Source organism: Strongylocentrotus purpuratus, unplaced genomic scaffold, assembly GCF_000002235.5.
Source record: "Strongylocentrotus purpuratus isolate Spur 01 unplaced genomic scaffold, Spur_5.0 spur5_scaffold_10, whole genome shotgun sequence".
NCBI lineage: Eukaryota > Metazoa > Echinodermata > Echinoidea > Camarodonta > Strongylocentrotidae > Strongylocentrotus > Strongylocentrotus purpuratus.
The window spans coordinates 9,840,872-9,868,786 of record NW_022145595.1 but is presented as its reverse complement, the minus strand read 5'-3'; the positions used below and the strand labels follow the sequence as shown (position 1 = coordinate 9,868,786).

The window sequence follows — 27,915 nt, the reverse complement described above, 5'->3', positions numbered from 1 at the left end:
CACTTTCTGTTTCAAGTTTGAATCTCGAGCCCAATCAAACAAAGAGAATCATTTTTTTGTCCACCACCCAGCAGAATAAAGAAGCATTTTGCAGCCATGAACACTCGTGATTCTTTCGATTTCGCGGCCGATTCGTCATCGCCGTAATTGAGCGGCCATCTTGGATTTTGGTCATCTCGAACATGACAAAGCAGATGGTTGGTTTTTCAGTGATTCATCAGTCGTCGGACTGCTAACACGTGTATAGTTCTCCTCTCTTCTTCCTTGACTTGGTGTTCATGTGGTCTCTACTTCTTTGAATCAAGCGGAATGTAGGATTTTAGAGCTGACAATCGCGAACTAGGACATGAATTGAGCGACGACAAATTTGTTCGCCTTTCTCGTCAACCAAGCAGATTGTTACTTTAGCCGTCGAGCGATAAAACAGTTCAACTTGTCTTCATCAATTATTTGACTTTGGATATGATTGGCATTGCCGATTCAATATTTCAAACAAAGCTTCAGAATTAATCACTTTCATTTCATATATTGAATTCAAAATGGAGCCCTTTGGGTCCAGCCCTTGTTAGCGCTGTTCACTGAGTGATCACGTGATTCGATGAGCGCCGAATAATTTTCATGGCTCCTTCGGCGAGTGGATGAATACTTGGACTTGGACCGACATTGGACTTACCGACGTTAGATGTTTGACCAATTTAGATGAACGAAATGAACGATATGGCCACCTTCTCTTCTGGACAAAAGATATTTCATGCACTTGATTTTCTGTTAGTGAACGAGCGTCAACAATTTGTGAGCGGGCTAATTATAAACGGCGATGTCGTCTCATGGAATAACATTCGTTGACGAACAATTTGTGACATGATGAAAACTATTTCTCATACTTAGATATTTGAAATTATAGTGAGGGTTCCCCGAAGTGAAAGGCGACTCTTCGTTGACCAAACATGAGCGATTGGTAAAGATCGGCGGCCTTCGAGACTTTTCGTCACCACTCGGCAACTTGGTTCACATCGTCTGCTTTTCCGACGTTCACTCTCGAACAGCAACAAAAACACAATCTTGTCTCAGATATTTCCTTACTCGGGCATATTATCCTACTAATTTCTAATTTCCCAACCAATAATGTGAACTTGGAGCAAGATGGATGTATTTCTTCAGTTCACTGGTGTACCTTCTTTGGAGTTTTAAAGCGCCGTTCGATCCACGACTTTCTTTCCTGGTTGGAAGGCGCGGTGGCTTTGGTGGCTTGACAGAACGACAGTATTTTGTCCCTTGCTGTGTGACTGTGAGGCAAAATGCAGGAATACAACACAACGAGGTACGTGCAAACCACAACCACAAGGACCGCCATTTTGAGAAGTTTGCTATGTTTCTCGTCTTTATGTGTAGTGTCTTTGTCTATTTCCTAGAACAAACGGTTTCCCTGAAGAATGCACGTCATGTTCGGTTGGTTCGACTTCAAAGGAAATGTCATTTGTGCCACCAAACATCTGCTGATAACAAACTATGTTTGCGTGATGTATCTTGAATTATGAAGCTTTGTTCGAAACCTCGTCATATTCATCATGCTCTTTTATATTAATGATTTTATGTATGTCACCATTTATCTCATATAGAATTAAGTTGTAATACAGGTGTATATGTTCTCATACCACTGCCGTTTAAAGCACTTGACTGTTGTGACTATGTTTTCTAGGTCATACAATAACAATTTATTGTTCTTTAGTTACAATACATTTCTATACTTATTCTAATCAGGAGCATTTAATGATATGCAAACTTTTTTAGTTGAAACTGTATACACAAATATTAATGTTAGATATTTGTGAAATGAAATGCTACATATTCAAACCCCACCATGATATAATACGAGTATACATACGTTTAGTTTTTCTGCAATTTAGCCTACACTATTACAATCAAAAGTGTCTCTAGTCACTTGAACATCAAAAATCATGTTTGAGTTTGTCATGTTTATGACAAATACCTGTTGAATTGGTATACATTCAATTTTGGGGAGTATATAACTTAGAGATAAAAGCTTATTTCGTGGGGCGTTGCAAAAGTTATACTAAGTATTTCAAATTGAAAAGGTATTTATTGCAGTATCATTACATGAGTTTGACTTGGATGTAAGTTGAGTACATCATTGTGATGAAATTGACGTATAATGTCTGAAAATCCTAATGAGGATATCCGAAATATGACACAAGAATGACGAACATTCTAGTTGTGCTTGATAACATAGACAGTCCTACCTAAGACCAGTAAAATAATATCCGGTGTCTTAAAGATTCTTTAATGGAATATGATACAAGAAGTATGCATCCTACATGTTCAGATTCATAATGATAATCATAACAATCATAGCCAAGGTTTGCGCATTGTATGCATCTGTCGAGTTGCATGACTCCATATTTTCGCTATAAATGTTCTCAAACACATTTTAGATAGTACTCACGGTTGAGATTCTAAAGACTCTTCAAGAGAAGATAATTCAATGAAATTAGATAAATTATTGGGAGTGATTTCGTCAAAGTAGGGGACAGGACTAAATTAAAGAAATAGAAGGTAGAATTCTTTGCTTGGGTTTCGCAATCTTCATAGGCGTTCACCAAATCTTCTCAGATTTCTTAAAGTTTAACCACAGGTATGTGAACTTGGCGGCCTCTTAAAGTTTACACAGCTTTTCCACCTCTCTTTAAAAAAATGCTGCGTTTCTTTTTCTCCCAAACCTACACACTAGTCACATATAACTGCCTACACACTCATCATCTCTTATTCCATCTCTCTCTCTCTCTCTCTCTCTTTCTAAATGTTTCATATTTTCCTATTTAACCCACTTTCACTTGTGCATGGCGGCCCACCAGCCATGTCATTGCGCATGTGGAGTCCCTTCTATCATTCTTTTGGCCAATCGCCAAGAGGCTCTCGAACTCGCAATGAATTATTGCGAGGCGTGACGATTATTGCTTTAATGTTGCATGTCCGATTGGATGAGCGCCCTGCGTTAACTTTCTCGTTCGGAATGTCGTAGGATATCCAACACGGATTAAACAGTTCTAGGTGGGAGAGTGGGGTGTGGGTGGCGATGATGTGCTCATGACGTCATCAGTTGGTATCTAGGCTGTAATGGTAGAAGCTTTTCGTTTAGCGTTGTAGTCCAGAGGTCCACATCTATAGAGGAAGAGATACACAATCGGCGTTTGTTTGTGAAGTGAAGATGGTGACGAGACTGCATGGGCTTGACTCACAACTTGAATCACGCATTGCGTTGTCTCACTGATAGTGATAATCCACTAAACTTTCCACTATGGCAGAGACATTTGTTTGACGATTAGTAATGAAAGAATCTGATAGTGATTGAGTCATTAAAAATAACCAACACTGAGTAAGTTTGTGATAGCCGAAAGTGATTCGGGCTGCCCGACTGCAGTGCAGTTAACCCCAGGCGGTTGTATGAAGTTGATGCTCGATTATCACTCTCAGCTGGAGGTGTTTTTATTGAGAAATAGTTTAGGATTATGTTTCATATTTCCGTTTACTGCAGGACCGATCGTTTTCCGGCGACTCCTAACGAAATGCCTGGATTGATTATGACACATGTACCGTCAGATCTGTCCCGACGTACTGCATCAAACTTCTCCGAAACGCCACACACTCACACCGGCACCTCGATCAATAGCTCCGCACGCCAGCCTTTCAACGCACCACAGATGACGATCTCCGCCGCTACTCACCCGACGTCGTCGGCAACCGGCCCGTACCATGGCGGTGCCGCGTGTACGATGATGTCGGCATCGTCGTCGAGTCGAATTGTACGACCTGCAGAACGACTTCGGCTACGGGAATGGCTCAGGAAGATGATTGAGACCCAGGCTATTCAGGGATTGCATTGGATTGACAAGGAAAGGCAGATTGTGAAGATCCCGTGGAAACACGCGGCAAGGCACGGGTGGAGTCGGGACAAGGACGCCTGCCTGTTCAGAGCTTGGGCTATCCACACAAGTAAGTTATGATCATTTTCTCGTGATTTTTTTGAGTGATTGAACGAATAAACATGTAAAATGGCAAATTGAAGTGCTTTATGAATTCATGTACCATAGTGAACGCATCTTGGGGATCCACACAAGTAAGTTGTGATCATTTTCTGGTGATTTTTTTGAGTGATTGAACGAATAAACATGTAAAATGGCAAATTAAAGTGTTTTATGAATACATGTACCATAGGGAACGCATCTTCATACTCTCAATGCAGATGCAGGTACTTAATTCATATCGCAACCATCCATTGACTGAAGTGCAAAATAAGTGTATAATGATTATTATATACATGTTTCTGGAAGTGATGTGTGGTAAAGTTAGGTAAAATGTTATGTGTGTGGCATAATCCATTTCTAGTTAAGCAATAACGTGCATGAAACGTTTGTCATATAATATCTAAAACGGAAATAGCTCAATGCATAATCGTTAAATTCCGTATTAAAAAAAATATATATAATTGTCTATCAATGACTATACAAGATGTATTTTAATATTGACTGTAATGAAAGCAGATTTTTGTTATAACTATTTTTCGAGAAAAAAATCCAATCATAAAAATATCGGTCAAAATTTGAAGGGAACTTAATTTTGAATTGCAAGATAAAGTAAAAGAAATCATAGCAATAAGGAAAATTTGTCTGTGAACGTTTTGAGAGAGAGAAAAATAACTGACAAACAACAACAAAAACAGAGAGTTATATCCCTGAAAATGAATGTCTTTCTTTTTGATCTTCACAATAAAATTCGCGTCATAGTATATACGGACCTGCTTCATGAAACTAGTTTCAACCGTCAACGAGACTGAATAATGAAAAAGAAATAATAAAGACCATATTTATTATCAATGTTTACCTGTTTAATTTCCTTTTGAATGCGATAGTGTTCTCATGAAGTGAAACTCAAATGAAGAAAAAAAAATCCACCCTTCATTTCAATTAATTAATAAGAAACAAATAAATAACAAAATAGGATATTTCACTTTCGCCTGAAAGCATAGTCAGCAGACAAAACAATAATTAACAATAAATAACATTGGTTCACCCACCCTGCATGAACCGGAAGTAAACGGCAGTGGCACTTCCGCTGTTGGCTGAGAGATCCTCCTTTTCTCAAAGTCATGATTGGGTTTTTCTTCATATTTTCTACATTTTAAAAAGTTGTTTTGGATCACATGGTATGCGTGCTTATGACCACATGATAAAACATCCCATTCCTGTTTATGGACTGGAAAGTTTTGACTCCTGGATTTTTTGGCATATTAATCTTCTTTCATTTTCATATATATCTATGAATATTAAAAGCCTAATTAGATGACCGACAAAAAAGGACATGAGAACTTCTTCTCATATGTAAAAACAAAAAAAAACAAAAAAAAACTAATCGAACGATATCAGATGATTTTGCTTTTTTTGAGTCCGCTCTCGATGAAAAGAAAAGTGTAAGCTCAATATACAGGCCTGTATTTTTAGAGACAATTCGTAGAAGTTAGTTTAGAAAGTTGTCCAGTAGTCTTAATTGTTTTTATAAATTAATATTCTGTTTATTTACAACGTAATACTTCTTAATTCCAATTTTATTTGATGGTTTGACAAATATATTTTTGTATTTATTTGTATTGCTTCTCAAGATTGAAAACTCCGTTCAGGATGGTGATGCATGCAGAAAGCAATTAATTAAAACATATTATAAAATAAGTTACGTATTAAAATCAAATAAGTTACATATTATATCGATTGCGACACAAACAAAACAATAAATCATTTCTAAATTGTCGATAGATTGATGCTCAATCACCATTCAACTCTATTTTATACTGTTAAAATTAGTTACGTATTAAAATTAAATAAGTTATATATTGTATCGATTGTGACACAAACAAAACAATAAATCATTTCTATATTGTCGATAGATTTATACTCAATCACCATTCAACTATATTTTATACTTTCTAAATTAGTTACGTATTAAAAATATATAAGTTACATATTATATAGATTGTGACACAAACAAAACAATAAATCAATTCTAAATTGTCGATAGATTGATACTCAATCACCATTCAACTCTATGTTATACTTTCTAACGTTTTACGTTTAATTCAAACCTGTCCGATCATACCAACATTCTACCACGAGTGTTACAAATGTGATAATTAATTCGATCTCGACATTAAACGGTAAACCGCCAAAACATATTTAAAGAGTTGAATACCAAGCTAAACGTCTATCAAATCATAAACGCAGGTTGATTAGAACACAAGTAAATCTATAGAGTATTTGTTACTATAATTTATATCGTGTAAGTCACAAAGATAAAGCGCATTAATAATAGCAGTTTCCGCTTTTGTTTAGTCATGTATCGCGGCTACCGCAATGTAGTGTCTGAAAATTGAAATATTTTAAGCTAAAAATTACTATAATCTTCTATGCCACAATTAAGTCCCTATATGCAATTGACTTAAATGCAGTAGGTCCATGCCCTTCGTATGGTAACCGATTACCGTAGACCAAGTTTTAGATTGAGACCTTCACTGTTCAGCGTGCTTTTGTGTTGGCCACTCAAGGGATTTGAGCCCGCCCGGCGTTTCCGCGAAATCGGCTATAAGTATGAGGACACCAGACTTACGCCGGAGTACAGTCATGATTCTGGAATGGCCTTTTCATACTCTATCCTTCTTCTTTTCTCTCTCGTTCTTTTTTATGAATGGTAGCAGTGTTTGGCTCCATTGCAACATGTGCCTCAATTGATGTTTAACACTGCCACTGGGTATCTAATGTGTCACTGTTAGTTTCTTTAAAAAAATGATTTAAATGGAAAAATCGTACACGGGGGAATCCGTTGATACTCCTTGTACACAGTCATGAATTCTAATAACTGAAGACATTTCAATATGCTGTGATATTACATTGTCACAATGAAATAGACATCCAGAAAATTGTATGGCTACAGTGAAGCTTGTTTCTGGACAGATCTCTCAAAGGCACCAAAATTGATTTTGAGTTTCAAGGAAAATCCTTCCGTTTGTTAGCACACAGAAGTAAGGACACTTCTATAGAATGATACAGTTGAATAACTTTGCGGTATTTCTTTTCTCTTTTCTTTTTTTGCTTTTAACCATTAGCATTCAATATCAACAATAGCGGTTCTTGTGTAGAAGATTTAGGGAAATTTTCTCCGTGTGTGTTCTGACTCTGAAGTCAGATTGCCAAAAATTGTTCCAATTATTCAGTCTCCTTTGTCGGTCACAAACTCATGTGCCATTGTCACAGACAGAATACAGAATAGAGAATTGCGATGGTCTGTTGACCGCACAGCACGAATGCCTTTACTGAGTACTATATAGACGTACACTAATAAGAGAAGTATATAAAACCAATATATGGTATTATTCTTACAGTAACTTTCAAAGGCCTACAGCATAATTTATTGTAAAAAGACAATTTGGTATCCATTATTCCTACGCGAAATAGTGAAATGTATACGAAAAAACGTATCTAATGGATGCACTACCAAATACTGTATTGGGAAGATTCATTTACATTCTTAACTTGAAAGAAATGAGAAAGTTGAATAATAAGATAGATAGAACCGCAGGTCTATTCGAACAATAACATTTTCTTAATTTGGCATTGATATTTTTGTACCGGCCTTGAGTGACGGATGCACCTTGTCTTGAGTCTTAGATAGTCTCAGACCAAACTCAGCAGTTGGTCTCATCAAGATGGTCGAGGGACACTGTTGGTCCTGGACCAGGCTCGGTAGTTGGTCCCAAAACATTGGCACACCGCTAGCCCCGCCGCGCGTGGCATGGTTAGTAACTGTTGTCAGTCATATAATGCGGTTAATTATCAAGAAGAGTGTAGCAACAGGAGAGCAAATCAGGCGCTTCTAATCCGTTTCAAATCATCAACCAAGTAATTTTGGAGGCCTCAAGGAAAAGCAAAGATCACCACAAAGTTCCATTTCGAGAAGATTTTTCTTTTTGTTGCAGGAAAAAAAGTATTACGGCATAAATGAACAAAAAAGTACTATGCATGAAAAAAGGGTCATATTAATTCATGAATACATCGAAATCCAATGGTTTTTAACCTCTAATTTTCACTTGGGACTAATTACTTCAAGTTGCTGGTTATAGCCATAATGTATGCACTAATTATTACAAAAGTGTAATGTGTTTATTGCTAGGTCTAAATCTTAAAACGCTACATTTTGATATATTTGGAGTAATTGCAGTTTGTAGCGACTTTGAAAGTGTTAAACAATTATTGTAGAGATATATTAATGTAAGATCGATATAAAGACAGTGTGTTTAGAGATTGTGTGACCTCGATAACAGTAGGAGCGAAGAGGATATAAAAAGAATTAGTTCTTCGATTACTATTTCTGCTATTATAAGACCAGTGTTGTTATTTTACCTGAAGCAGGATGAAATGTATATTGTATACACAAATGATGTTTATATCAATAATGAAGATACAATATGACGTGGGTGTTCGATCTTTGATCTCCGTAGCATTTTCAGTATAATCTCCGTCGGTGATATTTCTTATGGGGATGGTAATGATGTTACACATAATTATTGTGAGACGAAATGGAATTATTTTGAAAACAGGGATTTCAATCATTTGACATTATTTCGTCAGACATCGATCGTGCTCCTCTTCTTTCCTGATATCTCTAATAGGGATGGTAATGATGTTGCAATTATTATTCTGAAACGATAAGGAATTATTTTGAAACCAGGGATTTCAATAATTTGACATTATTTCGTCAGACAACGATCATTTTGAGAGAACTAATTGGTTATGGTGTCGAAATAATTAGTCATTATCCGAGTTGGTCTTTGATCTCCGTAACATTTTCAGTATATATTTTCGTCGCTAAGATCTCCTATGGGGATGGTAATGTATTAGTAATGATGCTGCACGTATTGTGAAACGATAGCGAGTTATTTTGAAAACAGGGATTTCAATCATTTGACATTATTTCGTCAGACGTTGATCATGCTCCGCTTCAGCAGAAATTATGGTTAACTTGATCATCCATTTTTAGAGAAATAATTGGTTATGGTGTCGAAATAATAAGTCATCATCTGAGTTAATATATTTAAAGGACCTTTCTCCCAGAGTGGTGAAAAAAGAAAGTCAATTCAAATTCTCCTCTCCTGCTGTGGTAAAGTTGCGAAAATTGAGAAATAAGGGAAAGGGATACAGGCTTGTTCGAATGATGTACAAGATGTGAAAGTAAGTCACATTATGCGATCAATTTATTCTTCGAAAGTAATAATCAATAATGATTCATTTCTTTGATGTGCCGCATATCAATACATTGCTATGTGGGTTCATTGTTTCAGTGGGGGAAGGGGGCATTGGCCGGAGAGGGAGGGGCGATGTAGCTGGAACATTTTGTCAATTAAGAAGAAGAAGTTGTATGCAAGCAGAGATGTACGTGGTGTTAAAAGTATGAATGATTATCAGTAATGAATGAGGCATTGGTTCTGAAGCATAGCATAACAATCCAATGCGTTGTTCGATTACAATCATTGACACACCGCTGGTAGGGAGGAGGGGGGTCATTCACCATTGTCATTGATGACTCAACGTCTCAAAGACGTTCTTGAAGATCTCGGCCCCCGCGATTGCAACATCAGGGACAAGGAAAAGTTGGATGTTGACGATAATGACAATCAGATGAATTGCAAATGTTTAACAAACAAGGGATGAACACGTATATTATGACAGATGCATGGAAGAGAATGAAAAGTCCCGCATGGAGGCTCTTTTCGTGCTGCCTGTACACTCCACATGGTGTAACCTTAGTAGGTCCATGGTGTAACTTGGTTACTACGGTAAAAAAGCACGTGCTATCCGCCCACGCCATTTTCGTCACATGACTGTCGGAAAAATCCCCTTGGGAGCGAAGGACGGAGTAATGGATGAAAGAATTTCAGAACAAAAAAAATGAGAAGAAGTTAACGGAGAATGGGGTCAACAAACTTTACCGTCTTGAAAGTTTGGAGATGCGTGGGCGAGCGTAATTTCGCTGCGGTTGCGCTCCATCACATCGCGGTATTGTCATTACTGTAATTAGATCTGCTGGAAATGGGGAGCATCGAAGTGGGTTACCAAATGTCGCGCTGAGCATACACCACGTGCTGTTGAAATTGAACTTCAAATTTCTTGTCTTTTTTTCTCTAAGGTGTGGGCCTCGATGAATTTGGGACCAAGAATTTGAAGCATAAATAATGAGTGGTATTTTAAGATAAGCACGAGCATGACGAGTAACACAGTTTACAAATGAGAATGTATGCTGGCATAATATGTCTGCGCCTCTGGAGGTCGTAACGCCGATTGATGCTTGGTCTACATCCACAATTGCCAAAAAGAGATAAAAGGCATCCATTTGCTAAACCTTATAAAAAAGTTATTTATCAATGTGTTATTTAGTGCAAGGTATCATAAACAAATTTCTAGTCCGCCATTTCCGTTTCAAAATAATAAGTAGGTTTAAAGACGTGGTAACATCAACATGAGTCACTTTTTCAGATATGAATGGAATTATTTTTTTAGCGAAACGAAATAACGTTTCCATTTTTGTCCCTGACGAATCAGGAAGAAGTCACTTGAGAAATGCAATTACTAGCTTTTCAATCAAATTTACAAAACACCATTCTCAAGCACCTCAAATGAATCAGTGTGGGATATATTGCTATACCACGATAAAGGCATTTTTTGTCAATTATAGAAATGTTATCTCGAACCGCTTGAGTATCACGCAGGTCTGTTATTGACACACTGACAGCATTAGTCAAATATTATTTCTGGTTTGTTTTGCATATTAAAAGCTATACACATGGCGGAGAACAAGTTTGTACAAATCTATGACTTTCTATGCGAGTATTTTATTTTACAAAAACTGCCGTAGACGACTATACGTTGGAAATGTCAATGAATGTGATAACTGAGCTTAATTTATTGTACCTTGTTCCCTATCTACAACATTACATTTGTACGATGATGTTTAGACTGTATAAATTCTGGCATCGCAAAGAGCTTATTGACTTAATATCAAAATTGCTTAGATCTATTCATATCTTTATGCTCCAAGAAGAGTTCTAAGAAAGATATATTTGTTTGTTTGTAGAAAATTCATCTGAAAATGGCAACTACGTAGTAGACACCTATACAGAAAATTCAAAGGGTTTTAATTAGAGGAAAAATTTATTTTGTCCACCGCATTTACTGTCAAACTGTATTCATCAGCCATTTAAATTTTATTTACACTGAGATCACGTGCCGAATCACCTGACTCGATTGATAGAATATGAAAATGGTATAGAAGCTTTGCATGAGTGGGTTGGAGACATGCAGGTCCCCGGTATGGAATCTTCAAAACTATGTATCAATATCATAACAAAGTGAAAGAATTAGTAGCAATAATGGAAAAGAAACAGGATGTTAGTGAGGAATATCGGCTAAAATAGCTTTGTATGAATTCACCAACAATTTGAGACATTTGACTTTCAATTTCTGATTTTGTTTGATCTCACTGAAGAATAATAAAGTTAGGACGGTACAGGATTGTTTAGGGGTATTCATCTGAATATCCCACCCTCCCACTTCCATACCAACCAGCCAACGTTATGCGTCCTTAAACTTATTAACCCCAAATTATCTGAAACGGAAGAATTATGGAACAGGTGTTTCGATTCTCTCAATATGGCTCATGTTCATTTCTAATTCAATTTTGGATTTAAATGAATCGAATCGGTATAAATGGATTCAGTGATTCAGATAACTAGTTAGGGGTTCAGCATTAACAAAATTACATACATGATTGGTCAACTAACAGATCAAACGTAGGGAGATTTATACATGCATGTTTGTATGCGTGTGTGTATGTGTGAAACATATATATATATTTGGTATATAGTATAATGTGAGAAATTGAAGAAGGAAAATAATTTGTGTCACTTTACTCTCATAATATATATAGATACATCATACACAAACCCACACGCACCCTCTACAAATATACATACATACATGTATTCAGATTGGTTTCAGTCGAACTATCATGTTGCAAAATCAGTGCACTGCGAAACCGCGCAATATTTCACCCACTGAATTACGTCGAATTTTTTATAGCATTGAAAAATAGAATATCAAATAGAGAGGGATGTTAAAATCTTTACGATTATTAATTCAAGAAGTCAGGTGCGGTGAGTAAATTAATAAATTTCAAAGGAACTATTACGCGTGTGTAACGACACACATTATACACGTTGAACATAACTAATCGACCTCTACATTCCATTCATACGACTGTGCACTTCTGCGTGGGCGTGTAATCTTTGTCATTGTGACATTGCACGTAGTCTCTGCAAACAAACCCTATTATCAAAATAACGAGGTGCAATCGGATTGTTAAATGCGACCCAATGCCCATTATTTGCTCTGTTTGATTGCGCCGGCATTATCTAGAATTTGAGAAATGCTATCATAAATGTTGTCTGCGTCAAGTGTGTCTTTCTTACCTCAAATGCAGACAATTCACACGTTTGCTGAGTATATACTGGTGTATAATTCACACCACTTTGTATAGGGTTAACGCTCTCCCGTCTTTCAACAGTGAAAAATGTTCCCCGTATTTGCCCATGTACATCGCTTTGGATTACATAATTATTAAAGGCCTATAAAAATTGCTCGCAAAGTATAAGGTGAAGACTACTTCACACCACACACCAGCACGCGCACACGCACCACATATAAGCACACATACATGCCCCATAGCCAGCAGGCCTATACAATTTCAAAATGTTGTATAAAAACCAAAGATCTTATGGCCCATTGTAACAAATGACCCCCCCCCCCCCCACCCAAGGAAAAAAAAAAAGAAAAGAATAAGAAAAGAATTTAACCTGTAAGTATAACCACCAATGGATATGCGACAGATTGTGTTTTAACAGCCAACATCTATCAGGGGCGTATCCAGGATTTTAAGGAAGGGGGGGGGGGGGGGTCAGTTCTGAAAATAATCTTATAAGCAAATACAATAATCACACTGATAATATAACAAGTATAAATATCGTCAGATGCTTTTTAGGGCGGAATTTGGAAGGGGCATCATTTTTAAGGTATGCCCATTTGGGTTTTATGGGGACAGGGCCTGGTTACCCCCCCCCCCCCCCGCCATCAGTGACCTGTATGATGGTTTAACATACTTTACCTTGTTATAAAGCGAACAACGGAGAGTGGAACCACATACAAAGTAAAAGGACATCAAAGAGAAAGAAATAAAGAAGTAAAGAAAAGGGCGCGCAGCTGGTATAATTCTCCCAGAGTTTGTGGTTAAGGTAGAAAATAAAACCCTTTCTTCTTTTCACATTCCTTAGCTGCCCCGATGCTTGTTTAAGCGTTGACAGAGAGAAGAATGGTGGTAGAATAGTCCTGACACAATAATGATTGTGCCATAAACCATTTACTATCGCTGCTGGCATGGAACAAGTAAAAAAAAAATCATAAAAAAGAACAAAGATGAACAAGACAAAGAGTGACAGTTTGAGAAAATTACTTTGTGCAAAACGCAAACCTGTGTTATACACATGACATGTAGACCGTATGATTATACACTCTAATATACTATCACTGCATCTATATTATGAATCTGAATTTGAGTCCAAGTCCTAAGTCCAACGACATTGTAGGACAAGAGTGAGAGAATAAAAACAACTCACCAGTTTACAGTTTCCGAAAATAAAGCAGCTGTTACAGGTCACGTGCCTACTTTTCTTTACCGTTTTATTTTCCTCTCTGGTTTGTTTGTTTTGAGAGAGTATAGCTTCTTGCTTGTACATTTTTACCAGTTTTTATTACAAGTTCAACTCACAATCTGTGAAAGGGTTTCAAAATCAAGACTACGTCGTAGAAGTGAAATTGCTCTTGAATGAATGTACAAGTGTGAGTAAAACGGCGCGAATGTAGCGTTTGGAGGGTTGACCCCCTCCCCTCCCCAGGGGATGCACGCCTTGGAAATATATTGGAGGATCTTATCTTAACCAAAGTACGCCAATTCTTACGCCCACGAGTATGGTTATACATAAGTAATTGTTTTGACGGTAATATGTAGATTTACATGACAGGCGACATATGGTTTTCTTGGTAATTTGAAGACGAGTGGTTTCGAGAAGAGCTTTCTTTTGTGTCATTTTTGATAAGGGGAGAGAAACAGTGAATTCCCTCAAAGATATAGAGAGCCTGGATAGAAAATGAACAATAACAGACACACACACACACACGCACGCACGCACACACACAAATCATGGCAAATGAAAATAAAGTACATATATTTGGCATGCTATAGTTCTTAATGTATACAAATCCACATGGATTTTTTAATGTCATATTTCTTTCTTCGATTACGTGAAGGGTGCAATCTAAGCTTCTTCAAGATAAATGGGAGGCATATGAAGCAAAAATATCATAATAGTATATCCTAGACAAAGAAGTTGCAAATTTCAAATGTATAATGTTGAATCATCGTTCCACTGCGGTTTATTTTCTTTATTCTGTCGACAATACATTTTTGTGAATGAGATCAGTTTTTTGTAGGCCACTGAAACTGTCAACTATAGTGTTACCCTTTTCTAAAAGCGTACAATGATTTTTGTGTTATACTTGGAGAGATAGAACAAGAAGTTTATCATACTATAGCTTTATGTATGAGGCAAGAATACAATCATTACACAAGAATGGTGATAATCGCGCCACGCGTATTTGAGTCATCCACAGTCGTTTAGTTGCTGTCAATCATTCAACACTTTCCATCCCTTATCACCTTGTTAATGCCATGGCGACTTCAAAAGCGTGCGGGAGCAGCGAAATTCATCATGACCTAAATGTTGGAAATCAACTTAACCCGGGTGACATTTTTCCAAGATTTTCACCGACTGGTGGCCGGCACCGAATGAGGGGCGCAGCTGGGTTCGAGAGCGCGGGGTTGGGATCAAGCGCCCCGCCGCCCAGGACCGGTATGCAGATAACTGGGCGTTGAATCATTCCATTTGAATGAAATATGGTGGGGAATGATTCAAAGTGATGCGATATTTCCAACATCTGGTGAAGGGGTGTACGAGGACAGGGGCGTCGATCAATTTTTAGGATGGAAGGAGGGGGTTAAAACCTATTTATTAGCATCAAACGCTGCAGTGTACAATATTAATGCCATTATTATTATTGGGGGGGGGGGGGCAGCTGCAATAATGTACCGTATGAGCAGGACCCCACGCATAATGATAGGGGTAATTTATATTTGAGAGGGGGTGGATAAATTATTTTCCGAGAACTCTCTCTCCTTCACATCTTAGTTTTCTAGCCCACAGCCACCCCCTCAATGCTGCCCCAAGGTTGGAGATATATCCTTCTGCATCATCACAATATGTTCCTTTTTTTAAACCTCCGCATTACAAAAACAAACAAACCAACAATAACAATGGAAAAAAATAAACAGCCACCCATTTTTTTCTTCTCTTGAATAATGTGTGGGATACCTTAATGATAAGCTCAGTGGTAGAGCTATGGTATCGTAATCGGATAGCCCCGGTCTCGAAACCAAGTTCATGCGCTAGTCTTTCGGAAAGTACTTAAAGCCTTAAGTTTCTTATCTGCTAACATTATGCCTACTTGATTTCAACAGCATGATGATATAAATTTTTAGAAAAATCATACCACTTACCGGTTAATAAAAGCGTTCACGGAAAAAGAGCCAACTACGATGTCATTCAATGTCAACATGCTGAATCGATTTTTATAGCAAGTCAATGATAGCATGCACTGATTGAAATGGAAAAATATCCTAATCATGTCTTTTACCTTTCTTTTTTTTTCCTACAGAGAAATACGACCCCGCGACCGACTGCCCGAAGGCCAACCCGAAGGTTTGGAAGGCCAACTTTCGGTGCGCCATCAACTCCCTTCCCGACATCGAAGAGCTGAGAGAGAAAGGGAAGACGAAGGGCAACGACGCTTACAAGGTCTACCGTCTTCACCCGAAGAAGTCGAAGAGACAGAGTCGAGATGCTGAAGGTGAGCTTTCTATGGTTTCTCTCTCAATACGCAACTCTCTTGTATTTATTGTATTTATTGATTCAACCATATAAAATAACATCAAATGAAAAAAATAACAGTATATCAATTTAAAACAGTAAATAAAATATGGTTTGGAACACCGAAAAGCAAAATGCTTGTAACGTGGTTTCCCGAAATTATTCTTATTCCTCTCATACTCGTTATCTCTTTTTATCTCCCTTTCTTTTGGCCCCCGATCCATCTCTCTGAGACTATGTCCGCTGTCCTATTGCTTTTAATTAAAACAGGCTATAATTGACAAAATTGTATTGATAGATGAGAAAATATTTGGAATGGAGCTACTGGATATAAGCACAACTTTAATAGTTAATAATACTCCACTACGACTTAATCTACCGCTTCACAAAATTAACTAGTTCAACAAAGCAATGACTTGGAGTGATATTTAAGTAATTATAGATGATCAATTATCTTAATGATCAAGTCTGTCATGATATTACTAAAATATGCTACGGGAAATGTTATCTCTGACAACACTTGAGGGAAAACTAATCTCTAACATCGTTAAATAATGATGTTTTTTCTTCTAATTAGGTGCAAATAAAGTGATTAAGAGGCAAAGAAGTACATCCAAAACCCGCGGAGGGAACAAAACGGAAAAGAAACAGCGAAAAAGAAACAGCCTCATCATCCCTTCCGCAGAGGTAAGACTTAATTAATTTGTTGTCAATTAAAATCAATAATTATGGTAATTTTACATAATTGTTGTTTTGGGTAATATAGCAACAAACATAACAAGTTTAGACGTACACATTTTGGTTTAAACAACGCTAGGAATATTGTTACTAAATCATTTCTGTTCATTCTTGCCTTTAATTTTACTAACTAAAGTAAAATCTATTATCTCCTTTAAATGTTATTCTTACATTTTGTGGTATTAATAAACTCTTTAGATATTACCAAGTTGGGACTTAAGTCAGAAACTGAAATACTAACTGAAACGGAGTAAGATGAGTGAAATAATACTTGTTTTCGACATGAGTTTTACATGAGATGTACTATGGCCTTTCTCGCCATATCTCTGCGGTGATCAATGTAATCTTGAATTTTTACACTTTCTTGTCGTTTTATTTCCCAAAGAGTCTTAAAGCTGAGCATCCCTCTGTAACCAGACTATCGAACGCCAGCGATGAATTAGCAGAGGACCTCTTAAATAAAAGAATAGCTGAAATAAGGGCTTCAAAATCAGGTGAGCACATGACCAAATAAAACATATTTCATTTGCAGTCAACGTTTTTTCCGTATTCAACGATTAAACACGACGCTGGGCCTATAAGCTTTTAAAAACAATAATGTAGAACAATGATCCAATTTAATAAACCGAATTTCCCGTATGCATTTCCTTATTATGATTTGAGGTGAGAATAGCCATTAATTAGCAATAATTTGCAACATTGTTCAGTTGTTCTGTACTTTGATATAAGTGAAATGGCCTCGAAGCCAACCTAACGGCAAGGTATATCAATCGTGACGCCTGTTCATCCATAGCGTGTACTTCGGCAGTATTTTTAGTCCATTTCGTGGAAAAAAGGACAAGTACTATGGATTACTTCCTTTAAAAAGTAGAATTACTGAACGAATTGGGTCAAATACAGTGCATTACGGATGGATATGACTATCAATATTTCTAAGAATATCTGTTTTTTCCATGGGTCGGATGGTGTCGGGAGAGTACCTAAGGCGCTGATTGTGTTGAGGGAATCCCACTGTGCTAGCTGTTGTATTGCATGGTTTCGTAGGACGTAGGAGTAGGAGTTATTTGAGTTCTGGGGGCGTTTCACAAAGATCCTAAGTCGAACTTAACTCTAAGTTGGACTTAAACATTATGTAGAGCCATTTGTAGCCTTAAAATAAAATATATTCAAGTATTTTAGACTTTTCATAAATTCCACATTAAAAACATGAAATCTCCTTGATAATAGAAAATATGAATGATTTGAATAAACATTTTATGCCTTTTGAAATAACTTTTACAAAATATTTGTAAAGATGCTAACGACTTTCCATAATAATTATTATTAGGTTCAACTTAGGATCTTTGTGAAACACGCCCAGGTCATGCTTTCACATTATCGATTGTACATAAGTGGTGTTTACTGTGGGGTTTTGGAATCATCTAAATAATAAGAATTTGCAGGCCCCCTCTTATTGAAAATCCAATGTACTTGCACATAGGGTACACCCATGTGGCATTAAAGTTTGCGCCAAATGTTTCAGCCATTCCTCGTCATATTTTGTATATGTGGCAATCTGAAGAGCAAATCTTTTTCAAGGGACATTTCTGCTATGAGATTCTTCTAAACCTACGTAAATATAATGAAAAAGCTAAAAATTGTTAGTATTTTTCGTCTTCATCGTCCAAAACCGGACCTTGTCTGTAACTGCTAGGTCGGACCATTGGTATAGGACGGGCGGACGTTTACAAGTGCGTAGTCCGAGAATGTAGGAAACGATTGGTTATTTCCCTCGGGGTAGTCCGAGGCGTCATTTTCATGGAAACTCTTCTGGCCTTACAGTTCCTCGAAATTGTTAGGTTTTTTTAGCCATTTTTGGCGTCCTTCCTATGTTAATCATAGTTCTCCTTAGTAATAGTTTCTCTGAGTATTCGTTCGTGGTTTTTTCTCATTCTTCATCATTCATACTCCCAATTCGCTACCCTACCTCTCTCTATCAAATCAAATTGACATGTAATTCTTATGCGTATCATATTTGTTTCGTGACGAATTGTGAAGACCTTGTAATTTCATTTCTGTAAAGTGGTTTTAAACATCGTCAACAGACGCTGGAATTACCAGTGTACTCAGAATACACATCAGTAATTCAAGTCCATAGTATTCAACCAGTTTGAGAAGAGCATGAATCATGTGTAAGAAAACCTTTAAAATCAAAAGATACACATATCGGTGAAAATATACGGCAGTATTTTAATAACATAAACATTTTCCTTCCGTATCTTTTTTTTTAATAGATCGAATGAGCCTCAACGTCAAGTGCGTTTTCAACCCGCCAAACGGTTTATCATCGACAGTCTCTTCCCATGCGCTGCTGTCACCGATGTCGCCCCCATCCACCCTCCAGTCGCCGACGACCCCGTACTCGATGCCCACCAACGGCCACCACTTCGCTTCACCGAATGCCTACTCGTCTACCATGACACACAGCACGTGCGTTTCGCCGTGCAGCACGGTAGCGTCGACGCCGGCCAGCACGCCGCAGTCGCCGCCGCCGCCGTACCAAGTGGTCATGAATAATAGACAGGAGATGCAATACCGGTTAGGGTTTAACATGGAGGCAAGATTTGAGATGAGTCATCAAAATCAAATGGGCTACGAAAGCTATCACGGTGAGTTAAAAATGAAGTTAAGGATATGGGAATTAAATCTACATAATCGGAAGCTCAAATAATTTTCATGTTTAAGAAAAAGAGGAGTAGAAGAAACTTCAACTTATTTTGAAACTCTTTTGATTCAATTTTGTTTACAACCACATATGTTTCGGTTTAGAATGCATTTAAAACAAACCTATTAGGTTTTTTTGTTTTCAAAAGCTATGTGACTGTTACTTGAACCATTATCTGGATAAACAACAGCTAGCTAAGCACTTTTGTTTCATCAATTAATTGCTTCGTCATAAATTAATCAGAACACTGGCTTTGTTAATGCTTCTACACATTGTTATGATTTGAGCGGTTAAGAGTTTAAATGCATCACCGAAATTTCCGCCACTTTGACCGTGATCCGGCCTAGACAAACAATTGCGGAGGAAATCCTTTCGCTGCTCCCTGGAATGAATAGCCTGTATGAAATAAAACAGGTGGGCTAACGTTGAGGCCTGTGCAATGGATTCAGCTAATAAATACATTTAGGAATAACATGGGATTGAAGCATTGAGCTACTGCGGAAGCCGCAGCGGTGTTCGCAGTTTCCCAATTCCACTTGAAGAGCCATATTTTCCCACGAGCTCAAGTTTACAGCTTAATTTCCTCCCGAATTGTTTATTTATTGCCTACTTTTATCCCTCTCTGCTTAATTCTCATCCGTTCGTTCTTATTAATTATTTATGTCTTTGTTTCTATACCCCTCGTCTTTCAGATGATCTAAGTGACAGCGATTCGTGCGGAAGGATGTCGGAGGAAGAAGTAGCAAATGTAAGAAAACAACTCAACTCATATTTTTAAATGTCATAAAACACACATAAACTGCTTGAGGAATGTCGTTAGTATAGGTTTTGATCCACTAAAAAAAATAAAACTATTAACGATATGATATGATTAAAAATTGGGTGGCCTTGATAGATAGGTTTTACTGTATTTACTTTCATTCTTATCACATGAAGAATGTTTCTTATTTTCTGTTATTTCTATCATGTTAAGTTATGTAAGAGAAGTATTGAGTCAAAGAATGGTCTATTCTAACATCGTAAATTTAAACATCGTCGGCTACTTGCGTGATTACTAAGTGAATGGATGCATATAATAACCTTGGTTTATTTGCATAAGAAGTTTTAAAACCAACTATATCCTACTGACAGAAAGGGTCGTTATAAACATTGGAAGATTATGTTAACTTCCTTCTCTCGTGTATCATTAACATAATGACACTTTAATCACTATTAATGAACGGATCATAAATATTGTTTGAATCGTTCACCTCCGGCCGCCTAAAAACAACTTTTGAGTTTCCGTCTCTACTTTTTTCCAGCCCCTGTTGTTCTCTTGATTACCTTTAATTAATTACAATTAGTAGTCCATACTTCCTGTCCCGACAACACCTTCATACAGGTGCTTAAATCATGAGAAATTTATCCAAAATCATTCCAATATCAGGTTGTTTTACTAAAAGCGGTACGCCCCAGCGCCGACTTCCGAAAGAATATAGACTTTAGCACGGAGTTGTGAGTTAATTATCCAAGTGATTAGTTTACAATGTCAGGTGAACAAAATAAACCAATTTTTGGAGTTAATGAGGGGATCGCGTGAGAGAGTCTTGAGAGCCGGTGAAAATGTCGATTTTGATTTGTTTTGGTTAGCGAGAGTCCTGTTTTGATAGTACTTGTGTTCTGGTCTTTAGGTGGGAAAAGTGGAGAGCATTCAACCGCATATTTGTTTATGTTGGTGGTGATAGGTAGGCAAAAAAAGTGATTGCCTCAACAAAATTGAACTAACTGAAGCACTTTAAATCCCCATTGACTTCAATCAGGTCTAGTTAACCAAACCAAACACGGTGCCCCTCTTGGTACCGATCCCTCTTAAATTACTGCACTCATGCAATAAAGAAAAAAACAAAACCTCACAATCCAAATTCTGGGGCGCCCATAATTATGACACTTTGAATTGGAGGTGCGAATCCAAAATTACCGACGAGCGATGCCGGCAAATTTGTAATTACAAAAACACAATACCTCCAAATTTGCCGATAAATGCATGCCTCTAAACCACTTCTTGAGACACTCGATGTCCACATAAAAAAGTTAGTTAACAATTAAAAATATTAAAATACAATAATGTCCGCTTAGAGCTAGATGGGCGTTAACTCAATTAAAAGTAAATGGACGGTATTCTGATAGCAAATTTAATTCAACCCCAAACTACAGTTGACCTGACTCGGTAACATTGCCTCAGATTCTGAAACAAAATCCTGGATTTAGCTCATGCTGCAATCATAATAATTATAAACCTTTAGGAATCCCATGACTATTACAAGCCAATCGCCTGTCAGATATCAAGATATTTATAATTGGAAATCGAAATTTCATTTTCGTTTTCCTAACAGTTTTTATAACACTACATTCTATTGAAGAAAATTATTATGGCAAAACCGGTCACTCAAAGATTTATACTTTTTTGAGGCACTTCATGATCATTTGGAAGCGCAATATTTTTGAGGCTTCAATATTACACCATAATTATCACAGACACTAATAACACGTAGGGCCATGTATCTCAGATTTAACATTGTTAAACGATGCCTTTAAAGCCCTTCGGGTTCTCAGCAGACCCCAAACAGGAACATTGAATTTACCCTTTCTCCATTTTTGTCCTCTTTTGTCTCTCTTTTCAGCTGGTGATGGAGCTGAAAGACCAGAGTCCTGGGCACAGCTCCCGGAGCATGTCCCCGCTGGACGGGAACAACAACCTGGACGCCACCATGGATTACAGCTCCTGCTGGAGCAACCAGAGGCAACATCAAGACGAGAAGGCATTCTTCGGGGGGAACAACTACCAGACAATGGCCATGACAAATAACAGTAAGTCTTCTCCTCAAAATGACACATTTCCAAAAAGACGAACTATTGCGCTTAAAATCATCTTGTTCAATTGAAAGTTGAAAGTTTCAGTATTTGAAATTATCAGTATCTCCTATCTTTGTCATGTAAAGTACTGTCTTGTCCCATTCTCGTCTCTGTTGGCATCCCCCTTTTCCCTATTTTGTAGTACCTTTTGTAGTTACGGACTTGTTAATTTGATTACTCATTATGCCTAAGTATCATTTGAGGTGTCCACACTTATACAAGCATGGCTTTTTAGTGGATCCCTTTGTTTCTAATATGTATTCCTAAATTGTTGTAAAAGTTTATAATTGATTTGTAATGTTTTGTTGGAAACATAAATAATTTGAAACTAAATTGAATGATGACGGAACTAAAGTTGAGCAAGGTTATGATCCAGTAAAACCAACAATTTCTCCTTATCTGACATATTTCTCTTCACATTTTCATCTTTCCTCAGGAGTGATGGCTGGGGATGTCAATGGTTACGAACAAACCCCTATGATGACCCACATCAAAGTCGAACCCGAGACCCACCATTCCATGCAGGCTGCGCCCCAGCACCAAAACCACATGCTCAATGGCTTTGCTCAACAAACTTCTATCTGTCTCAATGCACAACATCAAGGTAAATATCAGTAGTTTTGATCGTTTTTCAGTCCTCGCGATAAGGACATATCAAAATTATGTGATCCAAACGTTCCCTTCTTAAATGTCTTTTTACTGCATGATGGTCGCAAAGACTTTAAAAAAAAATATCTCATTTAAATTCTCTATTGCATTTCCCATAGAAATCAAGTTCGGTTTGCTTTATAACTTATTGTAATGTTCACACGTTTCTAAAGTCGGTGGACGAGCTTATTAAATTGCCTGAGGTTGATATTTAGAAAGCCTTTGCGATCTGGTTCAGCTTACAAATCAAAGGTCGCAATAAACTTATAAGAAGGAAGTAAATTGAGTTCTAATTCATCTTTTGAATCTGGACAAGTTCCCCAAAAGTTGCATACTTGAAATCAAGTGTTTATTTATGAACAAATCAACAATGTTTTTATTAAATAGCTTTTGCCTAGTATTTGACTGGTTTTTTTTCTTCAGTGAAAGTGCATTTTTGTTAGAATCTATCGATTACAAAACAGACTAGATCACGAAAAGATAACCTTGGATATAATGATACAAGGAAGGAAAACCCACTAATGCTACAAGGAAGGAAAAAACACTACTGTTCCAAGTTCTCATTAACGATAATGACAAAGAGACCAATTGATTAGAAACTGAAAGAAATGGAAATATTAGATTCTCGTCACCCATAGAAATTGTAATCAAAATACTAATCATACTGGCAAATCATCTCTAATCCCGATTTGTTTTTCTTTAATTCATTTGTTTTTACATCACAGGTGCATATGCCGACCCAACCAACTATCTCCTTCATCAACTCTGAGTCCTTATAAACTTGAAATTGAACTCGGGATGAAGTGTTTTTAAGTGCAAGCCGTCACGCTACCACCTAGTTTGAACCAGTCGAGGGTGGTTTAAACCAGATCGAACTGGAATTACGGCGGATCGTCGCATTGAATTTGAGCTCGATCGAAGCAAGACATCTTTGGAGGAAGGCGTTGGAAAGCAAAATAATTAAAACGTCTCACAATCTTGTCCCGCTTGTGCATATTTTCCAAGATGTGGCTGCAAAGAAACATGATGACAGCGACGATGGATGTGTGATTTTTTAACTCCGAAACTTTTTTTCAAGTGGCGACGAGATTCGCAAAAATGAAAGTGTAGTTGGATTTCATATGCGTCAAACAAAAACTATTTTGAGTGTTCTTCCGTACTTTTCAAAACCTGTGAGTGCTTTAACATCGACACTATCTAACAGCTTTTTGAAGTGGGAAAAAAAATGTTTGAATGCAAGGCAAGGAGCGACATCGTCTTCAGTTTCGGCGGATACTTCTCAAAAGGTTTGATGTGAAAAACAATTCCTACTTCCTCTGTGTGAATTCACGATTGAACTTCCGACGAAAGCAACATTATGCCTTAATCCGTATTATTATAGATTGCCGTGGATTTTTACAAGTTTGTGCACAATGTGCCTCCTTTTCTAATCTGTGATTGAAAAAAGAAACCTAGTCAAAATCTCGTTGACATTAAAAGTACTTCCGTGATAAATGTCTTCCATCAATATCACAGTAATTGAAGAACACTTTTTTTATTCATCATACTTCCAACATGTTATTTTTCGTCATGAGTCTCGGTTTTGTTATGACATTTGATCGTTTCTTGACTGAAATTTGATCTTGTACGACGCGTTCAGTTTCTCTACTATAGGTCGAGGATGAAGGATTAGTGCATGATCATAGTGCACTTTCTTGATGATACAAACGGATACGGAACTGTTTTTAATTAGTACACTTGAAAGTATAGTGCATGAACTGAAATAACCTTAATTACACATCCACGTACATTATGCTATCCCTTTTAATAGTCTCGTGATTTTCACAAATTATTTTTTGTTGTAGAAAAAAAATTGATTGGTCATGATTATCACAATGCTCTTAGAATCAAATTCATTTTAAGTGTGTCTGTTTCTTCTCTGCAGAATTAATTGCGCAGTAGTACGAGTACTTACAAGGCATGTAGATTTTCTTGTAGAGTAGATTAGAGTCTTCGATCGCATTCCCTTCTAAAGAAACGAATAGCTATGGTTTAGTGATGTTGTTATTTTGAGGAAATATATTCATTCAATGATTTGTAATTGATTATGATATATGCAAACTGTTCAAAGCCACCGATTGCAGAGTATAGTAGCAGAGTGTTTCGTTTGTTGGGGGGCAGAAGGGCTTTAACGCTGTGAAAAATGTTAGGAGTTAATGCCCTTCTGCTCTGATCAGAAAGTTTTTTCTAAGATGAACAAGGCTCGTCTTTATTTCTGCGAGACTCGATGTATAATTATGTAATATCATGCAAAATGATTTTTTTGAAAATGTTGTTATTGTGGTGGTTTATTCGATTGAAAATGCTCATCTCAAATTGAAATTAGATTGCGATTTTGAAATGTTTATAAAAGATTTACATCGTAAATCGTCGACTGAAAGCCAGAAGGAAATTAACTCATAATTTTACACAGAGTTAACGCCCTTCTGGCTCTCGACAGACTGTTCGTTATTTTTGACATCTCATGTGTATGTTGTACTTATGGCCATGTTTGACATGGGCTGTTATAAATATATATATTGTACATATAGTATTATAGATGTTTTTTAGCGTCATCGTTTTGTTTGTATATATATTCTCCATTGTTGTTCGCTCTCATTTGTTTTGATTAGTCATCGACTGTAAACATTTTGGGCATTCGATACATATAAGGAAGAGTCACTTCGTTATTATTCTGCTTCCGTTTCTCGTTCTCCGTCATTCCTCCCACTCTCTCTCCTCCTTCATCCCTCCTCCTTCATCCCTCCTCCTATTTGAAGCCCTCTCCATAACTCGTATATTCAGCAAAGTGATGCCCATCGTATCATTTATAAATCAACTTGCTGGACATGAATGCTTTGCTCTATGTGATATAGCAATTAAATACATGTATCAGCTAAAATTAGGTGCATGATTATTAGTTTCGTTGGAATAATGACACTCGGTTGGCGCCACTTTCCACTCAATATACTTCAATGTATTGTACTTAATCATCATCATCACCACGCGTGTGACATGTATTTAAGGGAGTGGGCCGGCGAGAAGAGGAGGAAATAATTTATGTTTTGTGCGCATCGAAAGCATGACATCCGCGTCTAATTTCGGAACGATCTATAAAAGAATACCTGTGAAATAAACATTAAACAAGGAGTGTATTAAATGTCCTATTCTGGATTCGAAACAGATACCAAATGGATGATGAAAGAATGATATTAAACCAAGTTTTCCGGTCAACGCCCAATAAGCTATCCTTCAAATTTGAAGGCGTAGGAGTAGCGATTTATTGAGTAAGAAGTGGCTCGTTAAACGTCAGAGCATTAAATCGTCAGTGAGAGTTAAAGGAAATATTTATGTCTTCGTTCGATCAGTCTTCGTGACAGTTTATTCATGCCTCGTCTATGGTCATTATTATCCCACCAGGGCCCCGCGTGTGCGGTGGTCACAAAAGGAGTTCGCGAAGAAATAATGTCACACTATATAGTCCCACATATTCATTTTCGAGCCGTTATCGTCTGGGACTATTTCCAATAACATGCATGTGCTCTTTTTACCACAATGCATATTATCCAACGTATATTCTAGTTACGGAATATCACCGATTCCTTTAAATCTATGCACTATTTCCTTTAAAAGTAACAGCTTCACCAATAGTTACAATATTTTGTAAATCAATATTCTTCTACTGCCAGTTGCCCTCTCGTGTGCTTTAACGACTGATTATAATTATAGACGAGTGTACTTCTGTTGTCTCTCTGTTCTTTTGTAAAGATCTAATTAATTTTGATTGCTTTCTTCCGAATTATAAATAGAATGGGGAATACAAATTTAAGATTGGCCATACAGTGTGTGGTACGCGTTTTAAGTAACCTTTAAAAGGTCTTTATAACTTATTTTCATTTTACTTCGTATACAATGCGTATTAATTAATGGTGATGGCAACTTAGCTGGAATAGGGAGCATTTATTGTGAACCAAAATGACACGGCTTTTTTTCATGCAAAAAACTTTGGTTGTAAATCGTCATTTTTAGTAATTTCAATGCACGCTTCAATTCATAAAAAGATTCAACTTGATCTCAAATGTATGAATTATTACATTTCTACTTAATACTGTTATACATGTACTTAGTAATGTATTACTATCAAATTTTGTGCTGTAATTGCGAATAACTGGAATGCTTATTGAATGATGTAGTGATGTTTAATTCTGGATAGTATTGCAAAATGAATTGAATTTGCATCGAAATCTTTTAAAGATACTTTACCTTCATGGATCTGCTTTGAAATTTGGAAATGTATGTTGCCGTACATGTTCATGGTATTATGATGTTAGTGTTGTATTGCTTTTGTTTTGTACTGTGTATAATTGTTTCTTTGTTTTGTACTGTGTATAATTGTTTCTCTGTTCGCATCTGTAAGTTTGCAGTACTTCCCTAATGTACTTTCTGAGGTACTTTTTCTAAGGATACAATGTGTGTATTACTTACTTTTAAAACTAGATTTTGTGATAAACTTTTTGATACCTTTGCAAATACGACTGGATTTTGTTTCATTTTTATTCGACTTTTTATGACCGTGATAAACATAGTGAACAATAGTGCATAAGGAAGATCTAGAAAATGTGAATGGAGCTATGTCAGAAACAGATAGTGAGAGAGAGAGAGAGAGAGAGAGAGAGAGAGAGAGAGAGAGAGAGAGTGTGTGAGGGGAGGAGGGCGGCGAGAGGCGTGCAAAATAAAAGAGTGGGTGCCAGAGAGGAAGAGACAG

The 27,915-nt window shown here is 37.1% G+C and overlaps 1 protein-coding gene across 4 annotated transcripts in view; it reads left to right on the top strand.

The window, feature by feature from the left end:
- The window catches only part of LOC115918232, a 35,899-nt gene extending 8,219 nt beyond the window's left edge, over window positions 1-27,680 (top strand). Inside the window, exons 1-10 of one of the 4 annotated variants that reach the window (XM_030979419.1) lie at window positions 1,265-1,321; window positions 3,554-4,011; window positions 15,939-16,130; window positions 16,728-16,837; window positions 17,274-17,382; window positions 19,162-19,536; window positions 20,285-20,340; window positions 22,253-22,439; window positions 22,921-23,088; window positions 23,858-27,680. In XM_030979419.1, coding sequence (XP_030835279.1) covers window positions 1,299-1,321; window positions 3,554-4,011; window positions 15,939-16,130; window positions 16,728-16,837; window positions 17,274-17,382; window positions 19,162-19,536; window positions 20,285-20,340; window positions 22,253-22,439; window positions 22,921-23,088; window positions 23,858-23,901 — 1,722 coding nt within the window. In that variant the 5' untranslated portion in view covers window positions 1,265-1,298 and the 3' untranslated portion in view covers window positions 23,902-27,680. Of the gene's footprint in view, window positions 1-1,264; window positions 1,322-2,810; window positions 3,395-3,415; window positions 4,012-15,938; window positions 16,131-16,727; window positions 16,838-17,273; window positions 17,383-19,161; window positions 19,537-20,284; window positions 20,341-22,252; window positions 22,440-22,920; window positions 23,089-23,857 lie in introns of those variants that run through there. The other 3 variants (XM_030979421.1, XM_030979420.1, XM_030979418.1) reach the window with 3 other exon arrangements.
- The last annotated feature ends 235 nt before the right edge of the window (window positions 27,681-27,915 follow it).